Source organism: Carassius carassius, chromosome 11, assembly GCF_963082965.1.
Source record: "Carassius carassius chromosome 11, fCarCar2.1, whole genome shotgun sequence".
In the NCBI taxonomy this organism is placed as follows: Eukaryota; Metazoa; Chordata; class Actinopteri; order Cypriniformes; family Cyprinidae; genus Carassius; species Carassius carassius.
The window spans coordinates 15,764,473-15,791,636 of record NC_081765.1 but is presented as its reverse complement, the minus strand read 5'-3'; the positions used below and the strand labels follow the sequence as shown (position 1 = coordinate 15,791,636).

General features: G+C 40.4%; 4 protein-coding genes and 1 pseudogene across 5 annotated transcripts in view; 3 read left to right on the top strand and 2 right to left on the bottom strand.

Annotated features, from left to right (window-relative positions):
- The window catches only part of LOC132152859 (gamma-crystallin M2-like), a 38,913-nt gene extending 24,435 nt beyond the window's left edge, over positions 1–14,478 (top strand). The window contains exons 1-3 of one of the 2 annotated variants that reach the window (XM_059561795.1): positions 13,443–13,560; positions 13,788–14,030; positions 14,164–14,478. In XM_059561795.1, coding sequence (XP_059417778.1) covers positions 13,549–13,560; positions 13,788–14,030; positions 14,164–14,436 — 528 coding nt within the window. In that variant the 5' untranslated portion in view covers positions 13,443–13,548 and the 3' untranslated portion in view covers positions 14,437–14,478. Of the gene's footprint in view, positions 1–13,442; positions 13,561–13,787; positions 14,031–14,163 lie in introns of those variants that run through there. The other variant, XM_059561797.1, reaches the window with a different exon arrangement.
- Positions 8,335–8,981, bottom strand: LOC132152554 (gamma-crystallin M2-like; annotated as a pseudogene).
- On the top strand, positions 9,609–10,508 carry LOC132152855 (gamma-crystallin M2-like). The gene is made up of 3 exons (XM_059561790.1): positions 9,609–9,713; positions 9,827–10,069; positions 10,163–10,508. The coding sequence occupies exons 1-3, from the start codon at positions 9,684–9,686 to the stop codon at positions 10,433–10,435; spliced, it is 546 nt and encodes a 181-aa protein (XP_059417773.1). The 5' UTR covers positions 9,609–9,683; the 3' UTR covers positions 10,436–10,508.
- A 6,493-nt stretch (positions 14,479–20,971) lies between the features above and the next one.
- crygmxl1 (crystallin, gamma MX, like 1) lies at positions 20,972–22,032 on the top strand. Its single transcript, XM_059561811.1, has 3 exons — positions 20,972–21,041; positions 21,190–21,432; positions 21,553–22,032. The coding sequence occupies exons 1-3, from the start codon at positions 21,033–21,035 to the stop codon at positions 21,820–21,822; spliced, it is 522 nt and encodes a 173-aa protein (XP_059417794.1). The 5' UTR covers positions 20,972–21,032; the 3' UTR covers positions 21,823–22,032.
- A 540-nt stretch (positions 22,033–22,572) lies between these two features.
- On the bottom strand, positions 22,573–23,248 carry LOC132152596 (gamma-crystallin M1-like). Its single transcript, XM_059561343.1, has 2 exons — positions 22,996–23,248; positions 22,573–22,721 (listed from the first exon to the last, which is right to left on the bottom strand). Exons 1-2 carry the CDS (start codon positions 23,246–23,248, stop codon positions 22,573–22,575), a joined length of 402 nt encoding a protein of 133 aa, XP_059417326.1.
- Positions 23,249–27,164: the final 3,916 nt, after the last annotated feature.

Genomic DNA, 27,164 nt, shown 5'->3' with positions numbered 1-27,164 from the left:
ATTACCCCCTCCCCCAGGGGAGGCTCCTGACACCCAAACACGACGACGGGGACGACCATGGCTTCTGGGTGCAGGATGATTCTGGTGGTTTTGATGGAATTCCTCCAGTAGTAAGGGGTCTAGGATATCATCCTGTGCCAGCCAGGATCTTTCCTCTGGTCCTTATCCCTCCCAATCCACCAGGTACTCGAAGCTGCCCCATTGCCGTGAGTTCAGAATATCATGGACCTGATAGACCGCTGCCTCTGAGCACTCTGGGGTAGGAGGTGCGTCCAGTTTGGTGAATCCTTTGGTGAAACAGAAGAGAGGTTTTCGAAAGTGAGACGTGGAATTTAGGATAAATTCTGACCTCGTAGGGAGTTGGATCTAATACGTGACATTGGTGATCTGCCTCTCGATTGGAAAGAGACCTATGTAGTGGGGACTCAGATTTTTGCAGGGCAGGCAATTCAATTCAATTCAAGTTTATTTGTATAGCGCTTTTTACAATACAAATCGTTACAAAGCAACTTTACAGAAAATTACGTTTGTACAATATTTAGTAGTAGCTTATAAGTGGTAACTGTCAGTTTGTGCATGTATGACAGGATTTTTCAGAAAAATGTATACAAGACATAGTCAGCCTGACGATGTACATTATTAACATCAATTATTATATGATGCAGTCACACTTGTAGCAATATTTGTCAGTTCTGTTTGTTGATTCAGGGTTAGCATCATCTGGGGTTCTCTGAGGGTCAGCATCATCTCTTCTCAGGTGTTCTTGATCCAGACCGGAGCTTGTGTAAATTCTAGTTACCACGGGATGTAAATCCCATGGCAAAACAGAGAAACAGATAGAGACATCATTAGCATACACAATTTAAGAGATACATTATTCGAATGCTTGGTGAAAGAGATGCGTTTTTAATCTAGATTTAAACAGAGAGAGTGTGTCTGAACCCCGAACATTATCAGGAAGGCTATTCCAGAGTTTGGGAGCCAAATTTGAAAAAGCTCTACCTCCTTTAGTGGACTTTGCTATCCTAGGAACTACCAAAAGTCCAACGTCTTGTGACCTTAGGGAGTGTGATGGATTGTAACATGGTAGAAGGCTAGTTAGGTACGCAGGAGCTAAACCATTTAGTGCCTTATAGGTTAGTAATGATAATTTGTAACTGATACGGAACTTAATAGGTAGCCAGTGCAGATACTGTAAAATTGGGGTAATATGATCATATTTTCTTGACCTGGTAAGGACTCTAGCTGCTGAATTTTGAACTACCTGTAGCTTGTTTATTGAAGAAGCAGGACAACCACCTAGAAGTGCATTCGAATTGTCCATTCTAGAGGTCATGAATGCATGAACTAGCTTTTCTGCATCAGAAACAGATAATATGTTTCGTAGCTTGGCAATGTTTCTAAGATGGAAGAATGCAGTTTTTGTAACATGGGAAATATGATTTTTAAAAGACAGGTTGCTGTCTAATATAAAACCCAGATTTTTGACTGTAGAGGAAGTAACAGTACATCCGTCTAGTTGCAAATTGTTATCTACAAGATTCTGTGTACTGTTTTTTGGTCCAATTATTAATATCTCTGTCTTATCCGAATTTAATAGGAGAAAATTATTCGTCATCCAAGGCAGAGGCGGAGATCCCAGGTCAAAAGCCAGACACGATCGCCTGGGTGGAACTGAGGATGGTCTGACCGACGGGTGTCTGTGAAGAACGTATGTCTCCACACTGCATGCTGGAGGTGGATATGTGGTGAGTCCTATACCCTCTTGCTCTCTTGGAACCAGTAGTCCACAGCTGGAACCTCAGAGGGCTCCTCCGTCCATGGGGAGGCTGGTAACAAAGTATGCATTGAAAAGGTGTAAGGCCAGTGGTGGACTGTCTGAGGGAATTCTGAGCATACTCGTCCCAGGGTAGGAAGCAGCTCCAACTGTGCTGATCGTCTGAGCAGTATGACCGAAGGTAACGTCCGAGCTTTTGGATTTTGAGCTCAGTCTGGCCATTTGTCTGGGGATGGTAGCCAGAGGATAAGCTGATGGTGACCCCATGGGTAGACCGTAATTTCAGAACACATAGTGAAATAGACTCTCTTCTATCTCAGGTGCTGTGGGCAAGCCTTTCAGAGGGATCAGCTTGCATGCCTTGGAGAAGCAGTACACAATAATGAGCACACAAGTGTGGTAAAGGCAGGTGGACCAGCTTGCCAGATGGTAGTTGGCACAGGGATTTTGACATGATGCAGACTGAGCAGCTGCTGATGATGTCCTCGGCCATACCAGGCCACCAGTACAGAGGCTAAAGGAGCGAGAGGGTCTGCTGGTTGCCTGTGTGTACAGAGCCCAGTATTTTGTGTACTGAGCACAGATATACACTGGGAGGATGGTAGTATGTCTTTCCTTCTTGGCCTCCCTGCGGAACTGGAACTTTTTTGTGGCCGCTGTTGTTGGCCAGGTGGAAAGGCCAGGGGACAAGGAAGTGTGAGCTGCTGTAGTTTTTTTCCCCTCTGGTCTTTGCCGCAGCCTCTGAAATAGCATGCTGTAGATGATTGTATTCAGAACACTGAGTCAGGGAGAAACAGAAAGGGATGAGGAATGGGTCTCTTTTTTGGAGAAGTTGAGGTGTTTGTTGGGATCCTGGAGCTGTTATTGGAGTTAATAAGTAGATCGTAGTGTTGAGCTTTTGATGATCTGTGGGAGAAATGAAGTCCAGAGTTTGAGAGGGCTTGACTTAGGCTGTTGACGCACCATTTTTAATGGGTGAAATCGGAGGAATGGCAGCAGCAGAATGAAGAAATGGACAAGGTGCAGTTACCTCTGGTGATCTTGAAGGGCAAAGGGAGAGTAGCCTTCTGGAGCATGGTTTGTATTGGTGCTGGATTTTTCAGCCAGAGCGCTCAGAAGGAGTCTCTATATACGTAGATCCATGTGGTCCAATGATATGCAGGTTGCCACTGTTGGTTTCTTGGGACAGGAGAAAAGTTCGTCATCTAAAGGAAAAAGCTTTAGGTCTGGTGTGCCTGATGTGATTCTGTACGATGCAACCGGAAGATGCTGGAACAGCTCAGACTAGAGAGAAGTAAGCAGCTGCTTATATACTCTGGCTGTTAATTGAAAGATTAGATGGGATCGCTCCTCCCTAATTTACATTAAGGAACTTCATTTAATGTTTGTATGTCCACAAAAATGCTTCAAGAGAAAAACACAACTATAAAATAAAATAAAATACAGGACAGAAATGCAAAAATAGATGAAATATAATGAGTTCAAAGCTGGTTCAAAGGCAGTATCACATTGTCTGAGCAGCCTCTCTCCAAAACATCAACCCTTAAATGATAATGAAACCCCCTGTTTCAGCGTTCATTAGTTCTCATCACAGTTAAAAAAAAAAGAAAAAAAAGTGTGCAGGGTGGCGGAGGAAGAGGGGAGACAGACAGCTTTGTTTTTAACCAGTTTCCTTTCCCTCCCATCAAGTTAAAAACACAAATAAATGTACAGCCATTTGCACTCTGCATCAAATACATATATATATATATATATATATATATATATATATATATATATATATATATATATATGAATGCACTTACGCACCTCTGATAACTTTAGGCTTATTCTGAGGTGTTTATATAAGCCTTTTGATGGGTTGTATCAATGAAATTTTTTCATTCACTTCGTTTGTGCCGAACTCTTATTACAAAGCAAAAACAAACACTCTCCTTTGATCCATGAACGTTTCTCTCAGTTAATGTTTGTGGTCTTGCAGTCTGAATCATCTGTCATAGCAAATCAACACATGCTGTTGTGAACAGGATAGGATAACAACACGCAATCTCATGAATAATTTAATAGACACCGACACATTATCGATGTACTATAGTCCGTTGCCATATCACAATTTGTGACGTCAACATGATGTAGACTTTAAACCCAGAAGATGCAGTCTGGGGTTTCGAGGGAAAGGGGGTGGGGGTTCAGTCAAAGCAGGCATATGGATTTAGAAACGCAGGAAATCATTTTAGAGTACAAACAAAAAATGTGTTTACTCATCTATGCAAATTAGAAAAAGTGTCAAGTGAGCCAGAGCAAGGCTGTGACGAAGGCTGCATTTGACAATTCTAAAATTCCAAGGCAGGGATTAAGGCACTAAGACGCATTCGAATCCAAATTCTGCTTCACTTCCTGTCTCCGGAGTTACCTTCTTCTGATCGAATTTTGATAGCAGCATAGATGTATCCTTTGTTGCCTTCCTTTGATATCCCACAATCCTGTGCATTTCATTCTGTGATGGCTGAGCAAAAAAAAAAAAAGATCTGAAAGTTGCGTTTGGTGGTAATTTTGTGTGTAAATTTATATTTCTGACTAACTTTTTGCACTTTTAATGTTAGTTCTAGCAACAAATCAGTATTATAGTAATTAAATATTAGTTTAGTTATTACAAAAACTAAAAAAAAAAGAAGAATTGCCTCATACTGCAGTGAGGCAGCAAGTCAGTCTAAGTTTTCAGATGCAGTCACTGATCTGAGTGCTTCATGTTGAAGGGGGGTCACCGTGATTTTGCCAAGTAAGACATGTTCCTAGATCAACATCTGATGATCCTGGATCTACATTATTTTTTAAAAATATAGACTTAACCCAATCCCTACCCCTAAACCTAACCCTACCCATAATTTATTCCTAAAATAATTAATCATAAATGATTAACAAGTGTGTAGAAGCACCTAACTCTGGTTATAAGCCTAAAACAGATCTTTTCTGTAAAAGTTATATCTCAATTCTAATTGTTTGATTGGAATGTTGTTCCAGGATCAACAAGGATGTTGATCCAGGAACATGTTGTACTCTGTGAAATCACGCTCGCCGTTGGAGGGGTCATAGTATGCCATGTGACTCGGCATATTGGGAAAAAGGCCAGCATACCAATGTCTCTTCTCCAAAATTAAAAACACAGTTCAATCCATGGTGGATTTCCATGGTGGACTGCTGAAGACAGAGACATCAGCATTTGTTCATTGTATCACACACACTGATTAAAGGTGTAAACAGTTATTATGTTTGACTGGCTCTACTTTACCTCATGTTTGACAAAATTCTGACACCTACAGGCCAAACATAGAAAATAGAAATGAGAATCATTTTATCTGTTCGTACAGGGATAGCCAATGTCGGTCATGGAGTTTAGCTCCAACCTTAAACATACACACCTAAACAAGCTAATCAATGCCTTCAGAATTACTAAAGTAGAGTTTTTTTTCCCCAGGGCTAGAGCTAAACTCTGCAGGACAACGGCATTCCAGGACCTCCAGGACCTCCAACAGTTGTTCTCCAAACAACTGTTCACACCATTAACAGCTCCTGCAACCCATCCTGAACATCTCTCCAATCAAGCGCTCTCACCATTCACACCTCCTGCATCCCCCCTCTCCCCCACACCTGCAATACAGATCAGCGAGGATGCGGTGCGCCAGGTCTTCCGGAAGCAGAAAAGGAAAAAAGCACCAGGCCCAGATTGCGTTACACCAGCCTGTCTGAAATCCTGTGCTGACCAGCTGGCCCCCATCTTCACACAGATCTTCAACAGATCGCTGGAGCTGTGCGAAGTCCCTTCATGCTTCAAACGCTCCACCATCATCCCTATCCCAAAGAAATCCAAAATTACAGGACTAAATGACTACAGGCCTGTGGCTCTAACGTCTGTAGTCATGAAGTCATTTGAAAAACTGGTGCTGGCCCACCTGAAAGACATCACTGGACCCTTGCTAGATCCTCTTCAGTTTGCCTACAGAGCAAACAGGTCTGTGGACGATGCAGTAAACATTGGACTGCATTATGTTCTGCAACACCTAGACAGACCGGGTTACCTATGTGAGGATCCTGTTTGTGGACTTCAGCTCTGCCTTCAACACGATCATCCCAAACCTCCTCCTGCCCAAACTAACTCAGCTCTCCGTGCCCACCTCCGTCTGTCAGTGGATCAACAGCTTCCTACAGACAGGCAGCAGCTAGTGAGGCTGGGAAAATACACATCCAGCACCCGTACAATCAGCACCGGAGCTCCCCAGGGCTGTGTTCTCTCCCCACTGCTCTTCTCCCTGTACACTAATGATTGCACGTCTAAGGACCCCTCTGTCAAGCTCCTGAAGTTTGCAGATGACACCACACTCATCGGCCTCATTCAGGACAGTGACGAGTCTGCTTACAGACAGGAGGTTAAAGAGCTGGCTGTCTGGTGCACTCTCAACAACCTGGAGCTTAACACGCTCAAAACAGTGGAGATGATAGTGGACTTCAGGAGAAACCCCCCTGCACTCCCCCCACTCACCATCATGAACAGCACTGTGACTGCAGTGGAGTCATTCAGGTTCCTGGGCACCACTATCTCTCAGGACCTGAAGTGGGACATTCACATTGACTCCATTGTGAAAAAGGCCCAGCAGAGGTTGTACTTCCTTCGCCAGCTGAGGAAGTTTAACCTGCCACAGGATCTGCTGAAACAGTTCTGCTCCACCATCATCGAATCCATCCTCTGCACTTCAGTAACTGTCTGGTTCAGCTCAGCTTCTAAATCTGACCTCAGAAGACTACAGAGGGTAGTCCGGACTGCTGAGAGAATCATCAGTTCAACTCTCCCATCTATTCAAGAACTGTACTTATCCAGAGTGAGCAAAAGGGCTGTTAAAATCACTCTGGACCCCTCACATCCAGCACACTCCCTCTTTGAACTGTTGCCATCTGGTCGACGCTACAGAGCACTGAGCACCAGAACGACCAGACACAGGAACAGTTTCTTCCCTCAGGCAATCCATCTTATGAACAGCTGATAAAAACTGTGGGACACACTACACTATTTATATTTATATACACTACACTTTTTATCCAACACACATACTTAGCGTACACTTAAATCTTTTGCACATAATATACATGTACATACATGGAACACAATACACTACTTATATTTATATTTATATACACATACACTTATTTATCCAACACACATACTTAGCGTACAGTTAAAACTTTTCCACATAATATACATGTACATACATAAATGCTCATTTTAATATACCTGCCATACATTGTCAATTTGTATATTGTCAATCCTTACCCACCTATTTGTATTTTTTTGTATTTTTATTCCTTATTGTGTTTTTTGTTCTGTCGCTATTATGTTGCACTGCGGAGCTCTGTCACGAAAACAAATTCCTCGTATGTGTGAACATACCTGGCAATAAAGCTCATTCTGATTCTGATTCTGATTCTGACCAACATTGCACATCCCTGTGTTTGTCCATCCATTCTTAATGTCATTGACACAAAAGAGTGAGATATTTTGCATAAAACCTACAGATATTTGTGCCAAAAAAAGTTTAAAGTCAGCAGCCTTAGGCCTAATCTTAAAGTAAAAATATTTGTCTTGTAAAATCTGTTCATCACATAATCTAACTATTTTTTTTTTAGTTTAGTTTGCTTTACAGTGATATCAACCAAATATTCCTAAACTTTATTTTGTGTTTTTTATAAGTCAACATCAGATAAAAAAAAATGAAAAAATTAAATTAAATAAATAAATCCTTTCTCTCATCCATACAGTCCCTGAACTTGAATTAATACAGAAAATACTAGTTTTCTTATTAGACCCACTATATAATTTTAGTTAAACTGATGAATACTGCAAATATTCATCTTCCCCCTAGTTAATCCCTTGGACTTTGATGCATGAAGTTTGTTAACTGCTTCTGCTTTTCACTGAAAGTTTATTTTCTTTTCCCCCAGGTTTTTCCTTTCATTTTATGCTACACACAGTAATTACAAAATCATTAATATTATTTGCTCTCAACACATTTTCATGTTTTGCTAGCATTTGCAGCAAGCTCTTTCACAAACTCAGATTGTTGCCTGTGTTGTAATAGTGACTTAAACAGCAGAATTTTATGGTGTGATGGCCTTAGTCATTATTTTACGACTCATCTGCTTTAGGCATTTCATTTTGCTTCTTATCCTCATTTTGTTTGGATTGTTTTCATATTCTTTTTATGTTTTGTAAATCTCACTGAACCAATGCATCACTCTATATACATTTAATGTAGTTTTGTTATTAATGTTAGCAGATCTATCAAATTGCAAGAAGTAGCTAGTAATTTCAACTCAGGACATGAGGTCCATTAACAAAAAAGCCTTTTGGTTTTGTATAAAAAAAATAAAATAAAAAAACCTTTAACTTCTGTTCATTTATTAAAAACAAATAAATAAATACTGGGTGCCTTAAATTTAGGCACTGGTTGAACTGTATTTTTTTAATACCACCTTTTTCTACAAGAATCTGCACAATCTACATTTTAAAAATAAGAATCATTGATATGCCTCATGCTCATGAATCTCATGCCACCCATATTGCAGAAGCTCCTTTACTCTCCAGGCCTGAAGTACCACATCCTGCCTCTGTAGTGGGGCTGCTCATACATGAGCCAGTGGCCGTCCATCACATGGCAGGACTGGCAGTGAGGCATACGGTAACGGTCCATGATACTGTCACAGTCATCCATCATTTCATACATCTGACCCATGAAGTTCTCCCTCTCGTAGATCCTCATTCTGAAGCATCCCCTATGCTGCAAAGGCATCAATAGAAATTTACAGTTTGAGCTAAATTGGTAAGAACATTTAGTGAACAACTTTAGGGGGTGTAAAGCTGTATGCATGATTCTCTTACCATAGGGAAAATTCGTCAGGATTTGGTGCAGTTGTTCATTCCAAACATAGACATGTAATCAGCATAGTCTCCCCTCCTAAAGAAAAACTGATTTCCCATGTAGTTGGGTTGATCGTATATCATCCAGCATCCACTCTCCACTCTGCAAGAGTGACAGCGGCTCATGTAGGAAGAAAAGTCACCACAGTCGCCCATACACTCATAAGAGCGACCCTGGAAGTTCCTGTCCTTATAGAAGATAATATATTTTGGAACACAAATGAAGCAATGAGACATTTGTGCGCTTTTAAAAGGAGTAAAACAGCATCTTAAAGATTTACTATTGTTTTTATGTATCGTTGGTATGCCACTAAATTATTTAAAAAAAAAAAAGATAATGTATGTAGCTGCTTGCGATCTTCTTACCATGTACAGTAGCAGCATTTCACTTAAAATTACAAATATTGGGAAAAGGGAAATCAGTTATTTTGACTGAGAGCTGTGTTCATGATGCGTCATTGTTTTTGAAATGTTGAAGTATTAAAATCTCCAAACAGAAGAATTTTAATAATTGTATTTTTTCTATTAATAGTTTAGTACATTTAACATTTAAAGCATTATTTAGGAATTAAAAAGCTAATCACACAACAGGTTTAAACAATCAATAATTGCGCAGTAACTATATAAACAAGTCCTGTTTTAACAGATCAGTTTTGATCAACATTGTGTTTTACAAAAATAGACATTGAAAATCAGTATTTCAAAATGTCTGAAAAGCGTTATTGTGGAAAGCGTATACAACCTCTAGGTTATGTAAAAATGTACCACAATGAATGCACTCTGAATGCTTCAATACTGATCTGCTGAGTCAGGAGGTTGTCCTCAATCTCAATTGCAAGCACACAGTTTTATTCAATTCGCTCGGGTATAAAAGTAAGGGTGAGACCTGGCAAAAGGACAGAGCAGTGTAAACGGAAGAGTATCAAATCATTTTAAAAAATGACTACATCAGACATGAGCATGTGCAAGGTAAGTAATGACAATGAAATAACAAAATTTCTCTTTCATTCTCCAGTAGAATGCAATATTTATCGTAATGCATACCTCAAAATTCCTAGTTACCTCATGTTTAATCTCATTAGGTCATCTTCTACGAGGACAAGAACTTCCAGGGTCGCTCTTATGAGTGTACAAGCGACTGTGCTGACATGTCCCCCTACTTGAGCCGCTGTCACTCTTGCAGAGTGGAGAGGGGATGCTTCATGATGTACGATCGTCCTAACTACATGGGAAATCAGTATTTCTTTAGGAGGGGAGACTATGCTGACTACATGTCTATGTTTGGAATGAGCGACTGCATCAGATCTTGCCGTATGATCCCCATGGTGAGAGAATGCTACATCCTTGACTTGCCACAGAGCTGGTTGCTCTTACATCAATTTAGCACAATTTTTACATTTCTGTTTATATATTTGCAGCACAGGGGATCCTTCAGAATGAGGATCTACGAGAGGGAGAACTTCATGGGTCAGATGTACGAGATGATGGATGACTGTGACAGTATCATGGACCGTTATCGTATGCCTCACTGCCAGTCCTGCCATGTGATGGACGGCCACTGGCTCATGTATGAGCAGCCCCACTACAGAGGCAAGATGTCATACTTCAGGCCTGGAGATTACAGGAGCTTCAGAGATATGGGTAGCATGAGATTCATGAGCATGAGGCGTATCAGTGATTCCTTCTATTAAAAAATAAATAGCATTAATGTGAGAACATTTGTTACTTGACAATAAAGTACTTTTGAACAGCTCTCTTAAAACACCTTAGGTTTTTTTGTTTTTGTTTTGTTTTTGTACACATACTGAAATGAAATCTAGTCATAAAAATGATGGCCTGTGGATACTTGATTAAGCTGGAAACAGCTTCACTTTTTTATCAAACATAAAATAAAATAAATAAATAAAATAAAGACAGACAAAAATCTTATATCTTCACTCCAATCTAGTCACTCTACTTCCAATCTAGTTCCAAAGTAAACTAATTTTCAGAAGTCATGCCAGAAGTAATGGCTGTACCTTAGCAAGGATTTCATTGAGTAAAATAATTTTGTCATTGATTCACCAAGTAAAACAAGTTAGTCATTAACTTTCACTGACAGCAGACAGAATAAACATGACAATTAAACATTATATATATATATATATATATATATATATATATATATATATATATATATATATATATATATATGAATAACATAATTAGTAAATTCTAGCCAACATATATATATTATACATATAAACATTATAGCCAACATAACTAATAGTCAGTTATTTAAGCTTGCAAATTTTAAACTGTACAACTTTCATTGACAGTGTACCACCAATTTGCATGCATACTGTAGAACAGTCAATGTCCAAAACACTCTGCACGTGACATATCACAGTAAGGTCATTTTGTGAGGTGGGAATATATATATATTATATATCAGAATAATTAAAAATAATATTTCAGGTTTTATTCCAGCCAAGCTCAAACAGTATCTGCTCAATGCTTTTGATTACCATAGACAAACTTGCACCACATTTCATGTCATACACATGCAGATCTGGGCAGTGTTTCTGTGAAATGGGCTGTGATAGCCAGTGCGTCTGGCACTGCATCAGGGCTGTAGCAGTAGGCAAGGCTGCTGGGTCATGAACTTGGGCATGGTAAAGGGCACAAAAAAATTATAATGCAAACCCATGGCCTGTGACCATAAGACACATACTATCAGCTTATAAAACTATGCAATATCAGCAGTAATTGTAGCTGGATCAGAAATCTCTTGAGCAGAGGGATCTGAGGATGAAGCAGGAACTGAAATGTGGTGGCTGTGACCAGTACAGGTTGTGAGGCATGGGCTGGTAAGACAAGAAAGAGATAACAGGGACAATACCAAAAAAGCAAACACTAGATAGACAGAAAGACATGCACAGAAGCTGGAACAGTTGCAAATCCAGGAGTATGAACCATAACAGTCAACAGGAATCATAACTGTTGTGACAGAAACACGGACCTTTGCTCATGTTTTTGGATTAATGTATTGCTTTAAATTAAAAGAATATTACATCCCTAAAATAAATTCTGTCATTATTTATTCACCCTCATTCCAAACTTGTATGAAGTTCTTTCTTCTGTTGAACACAAATTAAGAATATTGGTAATCAATAGCTCTTAGCAACTGTTTGGTTACCAACAATCTTCAAATATCTTTTGTGTTCAACATAAGAAAGTAATATTTTTGTTGACAAGGTACACCCCTCAATGGTGTTCTAATGGAAGTGGCCTCTTTTAGCAGAACAATGCATACTGCATACATTGTTTAGGAATGGCTTGAAGGACATGATGAAGAGTTAAAGGTGTTGCCCTAGCCTCCAAATTCAACAGATCTTAATCCAATCCAAGGATCTATGGGATGTGCTGAACAAACAAATTTGATCTATGGCTCCACCTTGCAACCTACAGGACATGAAGGATCTACTGCTAATGTCTTGGTGCCCGATAGCTTAAGACACCTTCAGAGGTGTTTTACAACAACAAGATCAATAGAGCTTGCAAACTGTTAAAGGTTTTAAAACTAAAAAAAAAAAATTGTCTTCTCCTTTTTATATTGTAGGCATTCATCAATTAAGGGGATGGAAAAGATGAGCTGCGCTAGTGGAAACAACATGAGACCAGGCTACAATGACCATCAAGACTGGCTCGCACAGTGTTTAGTGTCCCCACCAGCAGCAGTAGTGAGCATGCCTTGAGTGCAGCTGGGAGAGTTATAGAAGGAGAAATGGATTAAAACTAAGACTGCCCTCGACTGAAGATTTAGTTTAGTCGCTCATTTAAGCCATATAATATAATTTTATATTAATTTAATTACTTAAATATATACTAAACCATAATGAACATTTAAATATAGGCCTATAAGCCAGCTAGGCATTCCGCACTCACAGAGACATTTTCTTTATTTTACTGAAGCACAACGTTTTGTTGATAGTGTGAGTGTACACAAATAAAAGTTGCCTTTATAGTTTCAAATGATTTATTATCTGTATGAGCAAAAATGATGGCACATTTTAAGTTGTTTTTACTGTTACTGTTACTGGGGGGGATATGCAAGTGATTGCACCTCTATGCATTAAGCATGTGTCAGCTTCCACAAACACTTGGATATACACCTGATTTAACATTTAAACAAACATTGTGGCAAGCTTAAAGTGTTTTATATCTAAGGATTTTATTGTAAGCAAGTCAAGTGTTGATTTGAGAAGGCTAAATTTATCAAACATGTGGTAAACGGAAATAAATAACCATTTTGCCATTAAAAAAAAAAAAAAAAAAAAAGTCGAACTTGGTCCAAGAATACTGATAAGCTGTCAAGGGAAGTGTTTCAGGATAGGGCTGGGCAAGGGCCTACATTTAAGGACAATGCAGGTCATCATAGCAGGAGTCACTCTGTTCCTAACAATCAAACAATCAAAGGGGGAAAAATTCCTATTATAGTTGACATTAAAAAGATACATAATAAATATACAGGTTTGTTAACTTCAGAGTGTTAACTTGGTACAACCTGTATTTTGGCTGTAGAGTGCAATCTTTTTACTGGAATTGCTTTACAAGCAGAGATTTCTAATATTCTCCACAACAGGGCTTGAAATAATAACCCTTTCAGGTCTGCAGTAGCAAACTGTACAACTCATTACACCATGCAGCTGACTAAGGCCTTTTTAAACAATAGGAATACAAATTCTTTCGGTGTCCATATAGTATAAATAAGGCAGCGGGCTGTCATTACAGTAGCAAATTTGGAAAAACCCCAACAGCAACCATGCATGGAAAGGTAAGTCAAGACCAAAAAAATAACCAATTGATCAACACCTTACTAAACTACACGATTTGTTTGCATTTAACTGGTTGCTTTTCCTCCCTAACTGATATAGAACACTTCAATTTCTATACAACAAATTATTTTTGAAAATTCACTTGGATATTCTGTTGGGTAATGTTTAATATAATGTTGATAAATAGTAATTCAGTCAATACTGAACATTTTTATGTTTGTCGCAGGTCATCTTCTATGAGGACAGGAACTTCCAGGGTCGCTCTTATGAGTGCATGAGCGACTGTGGTGACTTCTCCTCCTACATGAGCCGCTGTCACTCTTGTAAAGTGGAGAGTGGATGCTGGATGATGTACGATCGTCCCAACTACATGGGAAATCAGTATTTCTTTAGGAGGGGAGAATATGCTGATTACATGTCTATGTTTGGAATGAATGAATGCATCAGGTCCTGCCGTATGATCCCTATGGTGAGTTCCATGAACATTTTGCATTTGTTAGGAACATTTGTTAACTCTTTTTTATTATTATTAAGTCCAAATTCTGAATTGACATTATAAACTACTAAAACTAAAAGACCTCATGACAACTTCTTCACTACAGTACAGGGGATCCTACAGAATGAAGATCTACGAGAGGGAGAACTTTATGGGTCAGATGTATGAGCTGACTGATGATTGTGACAACATCATGGACCGTTACCGCATGTCTCACTGCCAGTCCTGCCATGTGATGGACGGCCACTGGCTCATGTATGAGCAGCCCCACTACAAAGGCAGGATGTGGTACTTCAGGCCTGGAGAGTACAGGAGCTTCAGCAATATGGGTGGCATGAGATTCATGAGCATGAGGCGTATCATGGACTCCTGGTACTAGTGTTCTAAAGGGTCAATAAAATAATTTCTCTACAACACTAAACATTTGTTTTGAAAATTCTTTAATGCAAATAGTTGATCTGTAATGGATAATCCACATACAAATATTCTGACAAACTTTCAAGAAACAAAATACTAACATATAAATTCAAGTTTATGAGTACAGCCAAGCTATAGGCATAATAGTTAAATCCAGCTGAATTATATTATAGAAACATTTGTGCTATTTGATATGGATCAACTGACCATTCACAAAAACCTGCCCACCTTAGTTACTGCTTGTAAGTCTGACAAGCCATGCAACTCTCACATCATACATCATGTTCTCACACAGTGAAAAATACATTGCGGAGCAAAGAGGAAAGTGACAATGCAATGACAAAGACAAAGCAAGATTACTTTTAGTATGAAACAAAGTCTCAGTTTTGTCATTTTTAAAGAAATAAAAACAATAAATACAGTTTTGTGGCCCTTTAATGCGTCATGACAGATAGCTGTAGCACCTCAGTTCAAGCAGCATGTGAACGATCACCTCTTCTTCTTTACTAGTTAAACATGAATGAACATCATAAGGTATTTTGTTTCACCCATGGAAGGATGTCAGTTCGCACCATTTTCATGTTCATGTTACTGACATAAAGCTACTCTCTGGTTTCTTTGTCAGACAAAATGGCAGATTTGCCGTTATGATAGGTCAGATAGCCTGTCAATCAAGCTCATGGCCCTAACAGCAAAAGAAAAAGAAATCCACTTTTACATTTCCTTCAGTTTCCAAATAAAGGGAAAAAAGAAAGACTTCACAAATTTTCAGCATTTTGTATTTGAAAGCACCCCACATCTGTTCTTGTGGAAGTCAAAAAGAGCCTGCATGATATGCATGAACAAACCCATTTGAGTTATCTTTTACCATAGTCAGGGTTCGAAATTTACTTAAAAAAGTTAGGAGCACCAGCAAAAATTTAGGGGCACCCACTGAAAATTAAGGAACACCACAACTGCCAAATGAGCATAACAGACGACAGCATCCTAAGGATTGAACCTGATCCAACACACTTGTCCTGACATTTTTTGTTTGATACCAATTGCCTTTATTTTATAAGCACATATACATATACACACATTCAGTATCTCAGAAAATTTGAATATTATGAAAAGGTTCAATGTTGAAGACACCTGGTGCCACACTCTAATCAGCTAATTAACCTTTAAATGGTCTCTCAGTCTTAGTTCTGTAGGCTACACAATCATGGGGAAGACTTCTGACTTGACAGTTGTCCAAAAGACGACCATTGACACCTTGCACAAGGAGGGCAAGACACAAAAGGTCATTGTAAAAGAGGCTGGCTGTTCACAGAGCTTTGTGTCCAAGCACATTAATAGAGAGGTTAAGGGAAGGAAAAGATGTGGTAGAAAATATTGTACAAGCAATAGGGATAACCGCACCCTGGAGAGGATTGTGAAACAAAACCCATTCAAAAATGAGTGGGAGATTCACAAAGAGTGGACTGCAGCTGGAGTCAGTGCTTCAAGAACCACTACGCACAGACGTATGCAAGACATGGGTTTCAGCTGTCGCATTCCTTGTGTCAAGCCACTCTTGAACAACAGACAGCGTCAGAAGCCTCTCGCTTCAAAAAGGACTGGACTGCTGTTGAGTGGTTTAAAGTTATGTTCTCTGATGAAAGTCAATTTTGCATTTCCTTTGGATATCAGGCTCCCAGAGTCTGGAGGAAGAGAGGAGAGGCACACAATCCACGTTGCTTGCGGTCCAGTGTAAAGTTCCAGTCACTGATGGTTTGCAGTGCCATGTCATCTTCTGGTGTTGGTTCACTGTGTTTTCTGAGGTCAAAGATCAACACAACCTTATACCGGGAAGTTTCAGAGCACTTCATGCTTCCTGCTGCTGACAAACTTTATGGAGATGCAGATTTCATTTTCCAACAGGATTTGGCACCTGCACACAGTGCCAAAGCTACCAGTACCTGGTTTAAGGACCATGGTATCCTTGTTCTTAATTGGCCAGCAAACTCGCCTGACCCTAACCCCATAGAAAATCTATGGAGTATTGGGAAGAGGAAGATGCGATATGCCAGACCCAAGAATGCAGAAGAGCTGAAGGCCACTATCAGAGCAACCTGGCCTCTCATAACACCTGAGCAGTGCCACAGACTGATCGACTCCATGCCATGCCGCATTGCTGCAGTAATTCAGCCAAAAGGAGCCTCAACTAAGTATTGAGGGCTGTACATGCTCATACTTTTCATTTTCATACTTTTTAGTTGGCCAAAAAATCCTTTCTTTGTGTTGGTCTTAAGGTATATTCAAATTTTCTGAGAAACTGAATTTAGGATTTTCCTTAGTTGTCAGTTATAATCAAAATTAAAAGAAATAAACATTTGAAATATTTCAGTCTGTGTGTAATGAATGAATATAACATACAAGTTTAACTTTTTGAATGGAATTAGTGAAATAAATCAACTTTTTGATGATATTCAAATTATATGACCAGCACCAGTATTTGCTCGCACACGAGCAACTCCGTTTCATCTTGAGGACACGTTCTGTCTTTGCGCTTGCCAAATTCCACCGTGTAAATAGCAAATCTGTCATGGCATGAGCGCAACTGGCTCTTAAAGGGAATGGAAGATGAGACTCTAATTGGTTGATTGCATGTTACACCGAAAAACACCCATTACTCATTAAGAGAATAGGGACAACCCGTTTAGACCATGCGCCTGGGCGTGCCAACTGGAAAAAAGGTAATTTATTGAACTAATATGAATCTTTATGTTATCCCACAGGCAAAAAGAAAAGAAAAGAAAAGAAAAGAAAAGAAAAGAAAAAAGAAAAGAATGTGGCAGCAGAAAAATATACATAAAAACATAATTCAATCACATAAAGCTTTAAGCGTAAAATGGGTGTAGCCTAACATTTCATGACTTTACAAATAGTTGACATTCTGTCACGATCATCAGCTGGGGTGCCCATGAACTCTAGTAGAGTGCACTCCACTCAGGACTCTTGCATTTGGTGTCCATTTCCATTCCCAACTCCATTTCCCATAATCCTGTGCTTAGGGCTAATCACCACCAGGTGTTCCCCATTACCACTCCCTTAGCTTTTTAAGGACTTTTTCCATTTTGGACTCACAGAACCCATTAAATCATTGTTACCTGGAGGGGTTTAAGGGCAGTTTGAGGGACATCATGGACTATGCTCTGTTGTTGTGTGACCCTCCGTTCACTGTGGATGAGGCATAGGACAGTGTTGAAACCCCAAATCATTTTTTTTTGGGGGGGTCAACATTGTTAAGCGTAGATGGCCGCCACCCCAGCGCCACTGCACAAGATGGCCGTCAGCCTAGCACCGTTGAACAATATGGCCACCAGCCCAGAGCCACTGCACAAGATGGCCACCAGCCCAGAATCACTGCATAAGATGGCCACTAAACCCAGAGCCACTGCACAAGATGGCCGCCAACCCAGAGCCACTGTAAGAAATGGCAGCCACAGCTGACCTTCCAGAGTCAAGTCAAGTCACCGTTGATCTTCTGGAGTCAAGTCAAGTCACCGTTGACCTTACAGAGTCAAGTCCAGTCACCGTTGACCTTCCAGAATCAAGTCCAGTCACCGTTGAACTTCCAGTGTCAGATCAAATGAGTCAAAAAAAATCACTGCTTATCTTCCAGAGTCAAGTAAAGTCACCGCTCAGCTGAACTTCCAGAGCCTCGTCACGTCTCAGCTGAACTTCCAGAGCCTCGTCATGTCTCAGCTGAACTTCCTGTGCCTTGTCACATCTCAGCTGATCATCCAGAGCCTCATCACATCTCAGCTGATCATCCAGACCCTCGTTTCATCCTGTCTGTTGCGACTAGCAGTGTTCTCTCAGCCTGTTCTGTTGCTGAATAAGAGACTGTTACTGCTGTGGAACCTCCAGAGGTGGCGGCAACTGCTGGAGAACCTTTCGGAGTTGTCAGTAGTATTCATCAATGAACTCTCGACCTGTCCTGTCATGGCTATGGAGGCTGTCTATGAACTCATAGCCTGTCCTGTCATGGCCACGGAGGCTGCTCAGAAACTCACTTCCTGTCCTATCACGGCCATGGGGGCCATCCACCAACTCACTGCCTGTCCTGTCACGGCCACGGAGGCCATCCACTAACTCACTGCCTGTCCTGTCACAGCCACGGAGGCCATACATGAACTCATGAACTCACGTCCTGTCACGGCTATGGAGGCCGTTTGGGAACTCTCTAACCACCTTATCAGGGCCTCAGAGGCCGCCATTAATCTGTTTATGTTCTCTTTTTTTAGTCTTACCTGACCAGACTTGCTCTCCTGTGCCATCGACTCCACGTCGGTGGTCCTCCGCTCCACCCTGGTGGGCTTCTGGCCCATCTGCTCGACTGTGGGGGTCTTCTGCTCTGCCCTGGTGGGCTTCTGTCTCGTCTGCTTGGCTGTGGTGGTCCTCTGCTCCACCCTGGTGGGCTTCTGACCCATCTGCTCAGCTGTGGGGGTCTTCTGCACCGCCCTGGTGGGCTTTTGTCCCATATGCTCGACTGTGGTGGTCCTCTGCTCCACCCTGGTGGGCTTCTGTCTCATCTGCTCGGCTGTGGTGGTCCTCTGCTCCACCTGGCGGGCTTCTGTCCCATCTGCTTGGCTGTGGTGCTGTGGTGGTCCTCTGGTCTGCCCTGGTGGGCTCCAGTTCTGCCTGATCTGCCCCGGTGGGCTCCAGTTCCACTTGCTCCACCCTGGCTTCCTGCTTTGTCGGCACTGCATCGGTCCCCAGACAATCCTTTTCCACGTGGACCTGGCCCTCCATCCATCCACCTATTCCGCCTCCGCTCCACCTCCCACATGAACTTTGGACTTTTCTTAGTTAGGAGCATCCGGAAGCCACTCCTTAAAGGGAGGGGGGGGGGGGACTATGTCACAATCATCAGCTGGAGTGCCCATGAACTCCAGTAGAGAGCACTCCACTCAGGACTCTTGCATTTGGTGTCCATTTTCATTCTGTGTTTGGACTCTCAGTGATTGCGAAGTCTTGTTTAGCCCCATCTAGCATTTCTTAGTGTTTCCCTAGTGTTTGTTCTTTCCATGTCTGATTTTGGATTGTGTATACCACCTTTGATTCTCTGCCGCCTGCCCCAACCTCTGCCTGGTACTGTTATTGATTCTGGATATCTCTTTACACACTTGACGCTGTTGGTTGATTACTGCCTGTTTTACCATTCTATAATAAATTCTGCAAATGGATCCGAACGTCTCTGACTCCACGTTACACATTCATTAAATATTTATTTTATTTTTATTTATTTATTTATTAATTTGTTCTGCACGGATATCACATGGATACAGTACAAGGAGGGGAACGAAACCCAATTTGGTTTATACAGAATTCCACTTCACTTGCATGAATAAACAAAAAAAGGCAGACAAATAAGTTGAATAATAAAAAATATAATTATATATATAATATAAATATATAAATATAATTCAGTGTATATCTATTTCAATGTGCAGCAGCTTTTCCCACATAGTCTAATGCACATAATTAAGTGTTCTCTAATCCAACATGCTATTTCTTATTTCTTATTAAAAATAAAATATATTTCTTAATTAGGGTAATAAAAAAATTAATTACTTCTATTCAGAAGCCAAGAGCAAGAAGGCAGAAACTTGTAAAATGGGTGGATAACCTGCACCAGCATCACTAACAGATGAAGAGGAGATTGCCACAATAGCAATATTAAAATCCAACAACAGGCAAAATAATTTGTTGCTTTTGTATTTGTAGAATAAATTTATTTGTAGACCAATAATAATTATAATTATTTGTGAATAATTTGTGTTTATTTAACAGCTCTGGTGGTGGTTAAGGCAGATATCTTGCACCACCCTTCCTGACATCCTTCCATTCCATACATGTAGCCTAATCAGCTTCATTTTCAGAAGGTGCCATGGTGAGATCAGTGCATCCAACCACACTGAAAATCCTAAAGAAAATGTCTTTGTGCCAGATACCACAGGACACATTCAGAGGTCTTGAGTAGTCCGTGCTTTGACACATCAAAGGAATGGGTGGCATGAAATTTGTGAGCATGAGGCACATTACAGATCCTTGGTAATGTTTTACTGTGTTTGATATTTCCATTAAAGAAAGCATATCTCCATTTGGTTTCAGCATCAATAGGTCTGTTAAATCATCTAAAGTCACCTAAAACATCCACAACTTTAGAGATGTCAATGCCATAACAAGTCAAGTAGCTTGCCTTTGAAGAGCTTGGAGGAAATTTATATTTACACTTCTATTGGTATTTATCCTGCTTAATACAATAAAATCATAATTCAAACTTTCATGAACACAAGGTGTTAATAAGCAGCACTGTTACCATTCACAAGATAACAAAAAAATAATTTGGTCTACTGCCAAATGATGCAGATTCCTATTGTTGTTCAGCAGCTGACCACTCTTTCAATAAAGCAAAATGCTGACATCTGAAGTTAATTGATGTTGTTGACAATGCCTCTTTTCCTAAAGTATATAAAAGGATCCCAGTAACCCTTTCTCAGCATAGGAAAACACTGATTCAACACAATGGGAAAGGTGAGGCTTGTCTAATCTTTTTCTCATTGAATATTTGTAAGTTTAATAAACAGGGATATCTGCAAAATGTCTGGAAGGGGAGTGGGGTTATTTGAGTGTGAATGCATAACATACAATAAAAATAAAACAACTAAAAACTCTGTTACAGATCATCTTCTATGAAGACAAGAACTTTCAGGGCCGCTCCTATGAGTGCACTAGTGACTGTGCTGACCTGCACTCTCATTTCAGTCGCTGTAACTCTATTCAGGTTGAAAGTGGAAACTGGATAGTATACGAGCGGCCACACTTTATGGGTTACCAGTACTTTCTGCGCCAAGGTGAATATGCTGACTACCAACGGTGGATGGGTTTCAATGATTGTGTCAGATCCTGTCGAATGATACCCCAAGTGAGGCCTCCCCTTTTACTTATTCCAAATTTATTTAATTATCATTAGTATTATTAGTATTATTATTTTTTGCATTACAGTTTACTGTGATGTTTAAATAAATGTATTTTCAATCCGTAGCATCAGGGATCCTACAAAATGACAATCTATGAACGTTCAGACTTCGGCGGTCAGATGATGGAGTTCACTGATGACTGTCCATCCCTTTATGATCGATTCCATTACAATGATATCCATTCTTGCAATGTTCAAGATGGATACTGGATCTTCTATGAGCACCCTAATTACAGAGGCAGACAATACCTCCTGAGACCTGGCGAATACAGGAGGTATAGCGACTGGGGTGCCATGAGCTCAAGAGTTGGTTCTATCAGACGTATTACCTTCTAAAACTGAAAGGCAAGAAATAGATCTGGCATGAAAGAAACCATGCAATGAACCTTATCTTTTCTGACATTACTATTGGAAAATAATTTTACCACTTTTGTTATGTTTTTTCAGGATGTACTTTTACTCTGCCTATAGCTGATCTGATGTCAAGAAACTGCAAATCATTTTTGTTTACACATTAAAATAATAAATAAACTTTACATGGGGGTATATGGGTGTGTTGACTAGTTAAAGCCTGTTCTCATTTCTCATTCATTATCAAATAAAGCTTAGCTTACAAACCAAATTGCAGTATTATTCACAGCAATCTCTACAGCAACACATCCAAAGCAACTGCTCTACCACAAAACAAGGGACACAAAGACAAGATACAGGGGAACATAAAGGCTTTAGATAAATGGATACAATAACTTAGTAGAAGGCTGAAGGGGTCTTTTAGTTTCACTGACAGCATCAATGCAGTCATGCATTCTTTGTTAGATGTTTTATCTTTTCTCACCAAAAATGTGAGTTTCTCACCAAAGGCCTACAGCTGTTCAACACACTATATAAGTACACATCATTCACAGTGACTTCTATCCTCTTAAAACAACATTTAAACTTCAAACCCAACTCAGTTCTCATCAATGAAAATTATGTGAACACAAGATCACCTCCTGTACTACAACCACAGAGTCAAATTGGTTATATATTAAAGTATTGCATGTGTGGCCCTTGTCTTTAATCCAGTTCTGGGCCACTTCAGGGCCGTCATTCTTTGCGGTACTTGGGCCAAGGGAAAAGTGATTGTGTAGCCTGGATCTGGGCCAGAAGACATTTGCTATGTGGGGTGTGGATGTGTGCACGAACTCTGAGGTTCGGCACTCCAGTGGAGAAAAGTCCACCCACATGGAAATAACCTATGTAAACATATATGTTTTAATATAGGTTTTGATTTAGGTTTTTAATAAATGTGACATATAAAATTGGCCATTTTCCTATATTACATGTACATCTATGTGCATATATGTGCATCTATGTATATACAATATATATATATATATATTATAAAAACAAAAAATGAATTGACCATTTTAAAAAGTTCAGAAATCCAATAAAACTAAAGACACAACAGTAAGTTCTGAAAAAAAATAATAAAACTCTTTATTTCCTTCTATATTTTAGAAGATTAACACATATCAGTGAAACGCCTCATGCTCATGAATCTTATGTTGCTGTATCCCATAGCTCTGAAGCTCCTGTACTCTCCAGGTCTGAAGTAGACCATCCTGCCTCTGTAGTGGGGCTGCTCAAACATGAGCCAGTGACCGTCCATCACATGGCAGGACTGGCAGTCAGACATACGGAAACGTTCCATGATGTTGTCACAGTCATCCATCAGCTCATAAATCTTTCCTACAAAGTTGTCCCTCTCATAGATCTTCATTCTGTAGGATCCCTTGTACTGTAAAACAAAGGATGATTCATTAGAATGTCTCCATTATTTATCTGTTTCCCAGCAATGGATGCACAGTATAGTATAATATAATAAGAAAAGTGAAGTGCATTATTAAATCAACACAACACTGTATCAGATCCTGCCGCATGATTCCTCCAGTACGGGTCTGTAATATAAGTAGTTTCTTGTTAAAAGCTATCTCAGTAGTGCAGCACATTGCAAAGTATTGCCACTAAACCCTGTCTCTACCAAGCGTTTTCTCACTGCCATTGTTGTAGCCACGTGTATGTTTAATTGGATGTTTTTGACCTTGCTTTTTGGATTTCGATTTGGATTTGTTTGCTGAACAGACTTTCTGCTGTTATATCGACCCTTGTATGTATTTTGACCATGATTATCTGCCTTATCCCAGTGTGTGACGAGATCTGTAATAAACCTCTCTGCAAATGGATTCAAATACTCAACCTAGTCAGTCTACCTCACAGAATACATCGCCTAACTAGAATCCAGCAGAGATTTCATAACTGCAGGCCGCATTTGCTTACCAAAACAAGATGATTACGGATTTCCAAGCTCAACTTTCATCCCCGCGAGCCGCTTATGAACATCTCACCCATTACGTTCACCCATATCTCTCCCAGCAACTTGACCTGAGGCGGTAAGATTTTCATTACCCGATAAATTTGATGGTACAGCGGAAAAGTGTAAAGGGTTTCTACATCAATGTTCCATTTATTTTGAGAACCAGCCTGAGGCCTTTTTACGTAATACCACAAAATGTTCATTTATGATGACACTGTTTACGGGTAAAGCTCTTGTATGGGCATCTGCTTTGTGGGACCAAGATGATATGCTACGAACCTCATTTACTTATTTTTCTAAGCAAATTAATTTTTCAGTCCCCGACTGGAGGGAGAGATGTATCTATGCAGTTGTTGGAGTTGTGTCAAGGAAACCGTACCGCCGCAGAGTATGCAATAGATTTTCGCACCATAGCAGCACAAAGTGGCTGGAATGAAACCGCGCTAAAACCTATCTTTAGGCAAGGTCTTCATCCCAAATTGCAGTCTGAGATTGCTTGTAAGGACATGGATATGGATTTACAACAACTAATAACCACCACTATTCATATTGATAATCTGATACGTAACAATCCCACCTATACACCAACCATGTCAATGCCTGCCTCCACTACTAGTTGCCCAGGACCTTGCGAACCCATGCAAATAGGCGTTCCATGGAGGAACGTGAACGACGACGTGTACAAAGATTGTTTTTACTGTGGTCAACCAGGTCACCAATGCCGTTACTGCCCCAACAAACCCACACAACATAAAGTGAGTGTACAGTCAAATAATCTACTCGCCAAATGCTTTACTCTCTTTATAACCCTCACTTATGCAACTTATGTACAATGTGTTTTAGCATTAATTGATTCAGGATCTGCATTGAATCTAATTCATCATGAATTGGTGGCTAAACTCAACATCCCTATCATTCCTTGCATACCACCTATTGACATCACCGCCATCAACAGTCAACCCATTGGGAAAGGTATCACTCATCAAACCATCCCTACTACACTATAGATTGGTCTGTTCCATTCAGAAAACATCTCATTTTATGTTACAACTACACCCCAGCATCCAGTAATACCAGAAAATCCCTGGCTAACCATCCACGACCCATAGATTTCTTGGGGTTCCAGGGAACTTACCAAATGGTCTCTGCATTGTCACGATCATTGCCTACAAGGTCATACACAACTGCCATGTCTAACCACAAGTATTGAAAGTCCAGAAAGTAACAAACCAGTTCATATTCCCACAGGGTACATTGAATTCCGGGAAGAGTTCAGCAAAGCTAAATCTGCTATATTACCTCCGCACCGCCCTTGGGACTGTGCTATAGACTTATTACCCAACACTGCACCTCCCAGAAGCAAAGTATACCCACTAACTATTCCTGAAACGCATGCCATGGAACAGTACATTGAAGAGGCTCTGGAGTCTGGCTTTATCCGCCCATCCACATCACCAGCAGCATCTGTATTTTTCTTTGTGGAAAAGAAGGATGGAGGCCTCCGCCCCTGTATCGACTATCGTGGTCTCAACTCAGTCACTATCAAGAACAGGTACCCACTCCCATTAGTTCCCTCAGCCTTAGAACAATTACGTGAAGCCACGATTTTTACCAAGCTTGATTTACGAAGTGCCTATAATTTAATCAGGATCAGAGAAGGTGATGAATGGAAGACAGCATTTATCATTTACATTACATTACATTTATTCATTTAGCTGACGCTTTTATCCAAAGCGACTTACAATTGCGATATATGTCAGAGGTCGCACGCCTCTGAAGCAACTAGGGGTTAAGTGTCTTGCTCAGGGACACACTGGTGTCTCACAGTGGATTCGAACCTGGGTCTCTCACACCAAAGGCATGTGTCTTATCCACTGCGCCAACACCACCCCTATCACCCTTATCACCACCAGGGGGCACTATGAATACTCTGTGATGCCGTATGGCCTATCCAATTTACCGTCCGTATTTCAGTAATTTATCAATGAGATCTTTCGGGACATTCTAAACAACCACGTTTTCGCCTACATTGATGACAATCTAATATATTCAAAAACACGTGAACAGCATATCCAAGATGTGAAAGATGTTCTGTCTCGATTTTTGGCAAATCAGTTATATGTTAAGGCAGAAAAATGAGAATTTCATGTCTCGAATACCACTTTTCTAGGCAACAAGATCAGTCATCATGGAGTGGAGATAGACACAAGGAAAGTTTAGGCAGTTACAGAGTGGCCACGTCCAGCTACGGTAAAGGAATTACAGAGATTCTTAGGATTTGCTAACTTTTACAGGACATTCATCCGAAACTGCAGTACTGTTGCAGCACCACTCACCGCTTTGCTTAAAGGAAAACCAAGGAAACTACCATGGACACCGCTTGCCCAGACAGCATTTGATACTCTGAGGACCAGCTTTACCACTGCTCCAATTCTGAAACACCCAAACCCTGACCTACCATTCATAGTGGAAGTAGACGCTTCTGATGTCAGCATTGGAGCAGTTTTATCTCAGAAAAAAGGAAACCCTGGTAAAATTTTTCCATGTGCTTTCTTTTCCAGAAAACTAACCACAGCGGAAAGAAACTATGATGTAGGAAACAAGGAATTACTTTCCATCAAGAAAGCACTGTCAGAGTGGAGACACTGGTTGGAGGTAGCACATCATCCATTTTAGGTGATTACAGATCACAAAAATTTGGAGTATATCAAGAGTGCTAAACGTTTGAACCCAAGACAGGCTCGGTGGTCATTATTCTTCACCAGATTTCAGTTTACAGTCACGTATCGCCCTGGAAGTAAGAATGGTAAAGCCGACACGTTGTCACAAAGATATGCGCCAGAAGAAACTTCTTGCTGCCAGGGACCAATTCTACCTCCATCAGTCATCGTGGAACCTAACCGTTGGGATATAATTTACAGTACCACCTGGCGGTGGATTTCGTCACTGATCTACCCAACTCTAACGGATATACTGGTAATTGTTGACAGATTCAAAGGCCTGTCGTCTGGTCCAACTAAAAGGATTACCCACAGCTATGGAGACGGCACAAGCTTTATTTCAACATGTTTTTCGAGTCTATGGCATACCAGAGGATATCGTTTCAGACAGAGGATTACAATTCACGTCTCGAGTGTGGCAAGCTTTATGCAAACAATTAGACATTAATGTAAGCTTAACATCGGGTTATCATCCTCAAGCTAATGAACAGGTGGAGTGAGTAAACCAAGAACTTGGGCGGTATCTTAGATCCTACTGTAGTCAAGAACAAGAACGTTGGCATGAATTCCTACCCTGGGCAGAATATGCAAGAAACTCGCTC

Coding starts and splice junctions, on each gene's coding strand:
- LOC132152596 (XM_059561343.1), bottom strand. CDS start 23,248: ATGAAGATCTATGAGAGGGACAACTTTGTAGGAAAGATTTATGAGCTG. Junction 22,722..22,995: donor GAGGCGTTTCACTGATATGT/GTTAATCTTCTA, acceptor ATGTTTACATAG/GTTATTTCCATGTGGGTGGA.
- LOC132152855 (XM_059561790.1), top strand. CDS start 9,684: ATGACTACATCAGACATGAGCATGTGCAAG. Junction 9,714..9,826: donor CAGACATGAGCATGTGCAAG/GTAAGTAATGAC, acceptor TAATCTCATTAG/GTCATCTTCTACGAGGACAA. Junction 10,070..10,162: donor CTTGCCGTATGATCCCCATG/GTGAGAGAATGC, acceptor ATATATTTGCAG/CACAGGGGATCCTTCAGAAT.
- crygmxl1 (XM_059561811.1), top strand. Junction 21,433..21,552: donor CCTGTCGAATGATACCCCAA/GTGAGGCCTCCC, acceptor TTCAATCCGTAG/CATCAGGGATCCTACAAAAT.